This window comes from Melanerpes formicivorus, unplaced genomic scaffold (genome assembly GCF_026170545.1).
Source record: "Melanerpes formicivorus ecotype bairdi unplaced genomic scaffold, bMelFor1.0.p_v2 SCAF_19, whole genome shotgun sequence".
NCBI lineage: Eukaryota > Metazoa > Chordata > Aves > Piciformes > Picidae > Melanerpes > Melanerpes formicivorus.
Window position 1 is genome coordinate 11,543,364 of NW_027142371.1, and position 6,000 is coordinate 11,549,363.

General features: G+C 46.6%; 1 protein-coding gene across 1 annotated transcript in view; it reads left to right on the forward strand.

Annotated features, from left to right (window-relative positions):
* The window catches only part of NTSR1 (neurotensin receptor 1), a 72,276-nt gene extending 66,291 nt beyond the window's left edge, over nt 1-5,985 (forward strand). The window contains exon 4 of the mRNA XM_068150074.1: nt 2,432-5,985. Within this exon, the coding sequence (XP_068006175.1) occupies nt 2,432-2,681 (250 nt within the window). The 3' untranslated portion in view covers nt 2,682-5,985. The remainder of the gene's footprint in view (nt 1-2,431) is intronic.
* The last annotated feature ends 15 nt before the right edge of the window (nt 5,986-6,000 follow it).

Genomic DNA, 6,000 nt, shown 5'->3' on the forward strand with positions numbered 1-6,000 from the left:
TGCTGGCAGTTGTCATTGATCAGAGAATGTTCAGATTCCCAGAGAGTGTAGGGATAATTGCATGCCTACCCTGAATGCCCATGTGCTGCTCACACATGTGCACAGGCATACAAACAGCCATGCCAGGTCAGGTTCCTCAGCAAAGCAACCCCAGAACTGATTATTCATTTTAAATAAGCAATGAAGGATGAATGCTGCCTGGGGATGCACATCTAGGTAGCCTGAGGCACCATGAGACATGGTCAAGTGTCATTCCTATCATAGAATCATGGAATGGAAGGGGTTGGAAGGGGTCTCTGGAGATCATCCAGTCCAACCCCCTGCTAAAGCAGGGTCACCCACAGCAGGTGGCCCAGGATCACAACTTCCAGGGGGGGGTTGAGACTCCACCACCTCTCTGGGCAGCCTGGTACAGTGCTCCAGCACCCTCAAAATAAAGAAGTTTTCCCTTAAGCTCAAATGAAACCTCCTGTGTTCTAATTTGTACTGATTGCCCCTTGTCCTGTCACTGCACACCACTGAACAGAGCCCAGCCCCATCCTCACGATCTCCACCCTTTAGCTATTGATCATCACTGAGGCTGCTCTCCTTCAGGCTAAACAGCCCCAAGTCTCTCACCCTCTCCTTGTGAGAGATGCTCCAGACCCTTCAGCCCCTTCAGCATCCTCTGCTGGACTCTTTTCAGTTCCTTGTCTCTTTTGAAATAAAGAGCCCAGAACTGGCCCCAGTTACTCCAGATGTAGCCTCACTATAGCAGAGTGGAGGGGGAGGACAACCTCTCTCAACCTGCTGGTCCTGCTCTTCTTAATGCACCCCAGGAGATCCTTGGTCTTCTTGGCCACGAGGGCACATTGCTGTCCATCAGCACTCCCAAGTCCTTCTCTGCAGAGCCGCTTTCCAGCAGGGCAGCCCCTCACCTCTACTGATACATGGGGTTAAGTCCCTCTTCTCTCAAGGACCAGGCCTGGCTGCTGCAATAAGCAGGGAAGGAAAAAAACAATCTACCAGATGTTAAAATTGCATCAACCCCAAGCACAAAAGGCAGTAATTTAGGATCTAGCTGCCTAGTGCATGGAATTGTACATCCATCCAGAGTAAAAACCCAAACCTGCCTGCAATCATGAAAACGCAGCTCTAGGCACACACTGGGACAAACTGATGTTCCTTGTTTGCTTTCCTATATGAAAAGCACTTAAAGCAGCCATCAGCTGGGTAATGGCTGCATTCACATTGAGCAAGGGGGGAAGAGGAGCCTGTCTGCTGTTAAGTGTGAATTTATGCATCGTGCTCACACTCACATATTTCTGTTTCTCCTTTTGAAAGCCGTGAGCAAAGCCCTGAATTTGCAGGCATATTATGAATGGTGAACTACCAGCAGGGTAGCTAATAAAGAGCGTGCAGCAGCTTGATGTGTTCATTTATAAAGGCACATCCCTGCCCCTGAAGACGAGAAATGTTTGCTCTGCTAATTCTTTACAACTATAAAGAGAAACTCTGCTTGCAAGAGCTGGATGGGCCACGCAGGACTTGGCAGGGCTCAGGGGGTGTGAAGGGATGGGTGATGTACTCCAGCACACATCTATTTATCTTGTGCTAGACAGTGCTTAGACTAACAAAAAGGTCTGCAATTTCCACAGAGATAAATGGTCCTGGGGAACATCTTCCTGAAAATGAGGCCCAGGTTGTTTATAAGCCCTTTACGAGCTCGGAGCTGTTGGTCTCAGGTGTCCTAAGGAAAGATGTTTCCAAAATAATAATAAAAAATCATAATTTTTTTTAAAAACCTAATCATTTTCAATCAATTCTGGTTGAAAATATCATATTGAGATGCTCAGGGTATATTTCAAAAGAGTGCCATCATCAGCTTGCCCCTACCATAGGGAAGGCTGTCCCAGATCATGGACAAATCCCAACCCAGGGACCCATTGAATGAGCTCTCACTGCTTGGGGGGAGGAGAGAACTGCATCTGTTACCAGATCTTGGCTCCTCTGCAGGCTCTGTAGACCAGAAGAGCAGCCAAAAAGTCAGGCTAATGTATATGCATGACACAGAAGCAAATTTCCATCTGGTCTCTCCGTTTCATGCGTGTCTACTTGCAAAGGCAAAATGAACACAAGAGGTAAATATCACAGCTGGAGCCAGGGCATACATAAGCTTCTGACTGCTAGTGATTGGGGCAACACCTCTGTAGAGGCATTTGACCCCCAGCTGGCCAGTCCCAGCTGAAAATGCAGAGGTTCCCCTGGTGGCTCACGCACTGACTCAGACTTGGAAGCCCACATCCCCTGCCAAGAAAGTTTAGCTGAAAAAGCAGTTCAGCAGCTCATGTTTTTCTCATCCTTGTGACTTTGAATTCTTTCCATTCTCCACACTCTGCTTAGACTTCTCCTTTTTTTTTTTTTTTCTCTTCCCATTCATCTGTTCTTCCAGTTTCCTTTACAACTTCTATCACTACTTCTACATGCTGACAAACGTCCTCTTCTACGTCAGTTCAGCCATCAACCCCATCCTCTACAACCTGGTGTCGGCAAACTTCCGCCAGATCTTCCTCTCTACCCTCACACTCCTGTGCCTGCCATGGAGGAAGAAGAAGAAACGCTTGGCCTTCACCAGGAAATCCAACAGCATCTCCAGCAACCACACGTTCTCCAGCCAGGTCACGAGGGAAACTACCTACTGAAGCCAAAGGAGGGAGGGAAGTGCATTTCATCGTGGAGTCAAAACTTGAGAGAGGCCTCTGTGACTTTCATGCATGGTCTCCAAATTCACATGGAACAAATGTGTTTAGCAAAGTCTTTTTTTTTTTTCTTTTTGGTTGGGAAAAAAAAAAAATAGGCTTTGTTCTGCCAGTGACGTTGAGGTTATTTTGAAGCATCGGCCTTGCCTCTTGTGAGTGATGTCTACACGTTTTGTACCTTCAGTCTGGCGTAGATCCAGGTGCAGTGCTAACTGGGAAGCCAAAACATGTTCAACTTCAGCAAAACCCTACTGCATTTCATCCTTTTCTCAAGGCAGAGATGCCATGCTCACATCCAAGGCGCTGAGGGCACCTTTTGGGGGCACCCAGCAGAGGGGCTGAGGAGAAGGCGGCAGTCTGGAAGAGAAAGGGGAGCTTTTGGAGGATGGACGTGCTCATCTAAGGGATGTTCGGTGAATGAGGAGAGAAAACTCAGGGAGCCAGGTGGTTAGTTTAGACATACATCTAAATTATGATTAATGTGACCTAGGTGCTCAAGAGAGCCTCTCTGGCTCCTTGAAATCAAATAACAACAGCTGATGCCTTACCTAGATCGGGGTGGCTGTGGCCTGGGGGGAATGGGGGTCATCTTTCACCTTAGGGCATACATAGTGCCTGGCACAGTGAGCCACCCTCCTCACTGAGATTGGTACTGCAGCACCAGGAAATAACAAAGACTTTGACCAAGTCAGGAATGCAGAAACTGCCCAGCCAGAGTGCTGCAAATGCACACTAATAGAAAATCTTAACTGTTGCCATACAGCCACATCTTCTTTTTCACCAGGTAGGGACACTTAGCTGGCCTGGTGAGAAAACACCATGCTCACAAGGGCTCCAGGCTGCTGAGCTAAGAGCAGCCTGCCCCAGTTCTGTGGGACCTTCAGATTTTTCCTGTTCTTATCCCAGTTTTACTTGTTTCTTCACCATTTTCACGAGGCTGAGGTTTCATAGGTTGAGTTGCAGACAGCAGAGCCTCTTGTTCTCCCTTTTGTTCCTTTTTGCTACCAGACCTTTTGGCACACAGATCTGCACACAAAATCTTCAGCTGGTGCAGATGAAGAGCACAAGAAGGTCTAAACCAGGGAATCTTAGCTCTAAAGCAATTTTCTTTTAACAAGCCAGAGGAACCCAAACAAGAGCTGAAAATTCTCCTTGACATATCTCAGCTGGCCAGGACAGGTAGTGTGGACTTCTGTCCCATCTTAGTCCCACCTCTAACAGCCCACTAGATGATTCAATAAATTGCTCCAGAGCCTTTAGCACCAGAAACAGTTCTGTGGTTCTATGGTTAAATCTCAGGCCTCTGGAACAAGCTGAAGGGCTTTCCCCTGCTCTCACATCACCAGGTGGTGATCTGCCTGAACCTGGAACCAACCAATCACCCTGTGCAGCTTCTGCTGTGATTTTGCTGATGGTGACCTTGCATCCCCTTTCACATCACTACTTCCCTAGGAGAGCAGGGCTTGCCACTTGATGCTCACTAAGAGTTACTTGGCTCAATTCAGCCTTCTGGGCTTTGCCCATACCTTGTCTCTCTTCAACTAATGAGCATCCTTGCTATGTAACACAAGTCTTAATGCTGAAGATTTGGATCTGGCCCCAGTGAACTGTCACACAATGATAGAGGACAGTGACTGATCCACTGGGTACCAGTGATTTTTCCTGCTACAGATGGAGTACCTCATGGGTTAGACCCTACTGGGATCAGTACCTAGAGAAAGCTTATTTGTAGTGCATTTGCTGTGAGTTATGAGTGATGGTTGCCTTCTTCCAAGACATTATAACCTGCAGTTGTATAGAGCTAGCTCCCATGGTAGACCTGGCTCCCATCAGCCATGACCTCCAACCGCATCTTCCAAGGATGGGAAACTATTTTAACGCCTAGTGCAGAACCACTCCAAAAGAAAGGGCTCAAAATAGAATCAGTGAGGCTTTAGCTTCTTCTGATTCAGCCAAATTACAAACTCTGTTTTGTCATGCCTTCTTTTAATTTCTTGCCCTGGCTGTACCAAGCAGAGGGCAGAGATTGTATTTGACAAAGCACTTTTGTTGCTCATGAACAGTTGGCAGGAAAAACAGGTAATGGTCTCTTTGGAAGGAAAACTGTGAGAACCAGCAGATATTTTCTCTGTCTGTGTGTGTGTTAGAAATGACTTGGGCAGTTTGGAAGGAGAAGCTGGAGAAGATTTGTACATATTGCCTTGAGGAAGTCCAGGAACAATGAGCAGAAGAGGAGTCTTAATGTCACACATTTAACATTGGCCTTCCAGGCAAGACACTTTTAATGTTTCTGGAGAGAACAGAGATTATTTAACTCCTCTGAACAGAGTCAGCAGCTGGGAGGTGGTTTCTGAAACCTCCTACAGAAGCTGTAACTGCATGTTGCTTTGACATTCATTAGGATTTAACATCCTGCAAGCCCCAGTTGCTTTTGAGATGTTCAACATTATTAATGCACTTGTTCAACACCAACCTGCTGAAATGTGCTTGATTCTCTTAGAAAACACTGCACCCCAAAAACAAATGTTGTTTCACATAAAATGCTTGGCTTCAGTTTTCATTCCCCAGATCCACTGGCAGCTCACAGAACATTTGATCACAGCTCAGAGAAACTGGTAGGTTTATTTTTGGTTTGATGTGAATAGGGGAACAAGCTGGAGTAAAAATGAACTTACCATAAACTCTTTCTGCAGTGTTTGTTGGGCCACTCAGGTCCTGAAGAGATAGCTTGATTTGAGGGGGTTTATCCAAGGGGTTTGCTGGCTTCTACAGCTCTGTTCCTGCACTTGAACACGGGAGCAGATCTGAGTCTATGGCCTTAATCTGAGATTGCAGCTCAAAGCTACCTCTTCCACTGGCCAAATCTGACCACCTTAGGCTAAGGAGTCTATGTTACAGCTGATTTCATCCTGTCTCCCAGCCTCTCCTAGTTTCAATGTATTCAACCTAGAGATGTCCTTCCCTTGAGCTCAGTGACAATACCTCGTTGCAAGACCCCATGGTTCTGTAAAGGAAAACATCATACCAGAGAGAACAAAAAAGGTACAAACTGCCCAGCATATACCAGAAAAACCTTTTAACCACGGCTGAACTACTAACCCAACAAGGTTTAGCTCTAAACCTAATGGAGTAGAAGTGGGTTTTGCCATTAGACAAAATGCCTGCTCCCATCCTTGGCATTCCTGTTCTTGTCTGAGCTCTCCGCTGGGGCACAGAGGTGTGCCTGGGGGCAGCAACGATCTTCATCTATGCACATTTCCTA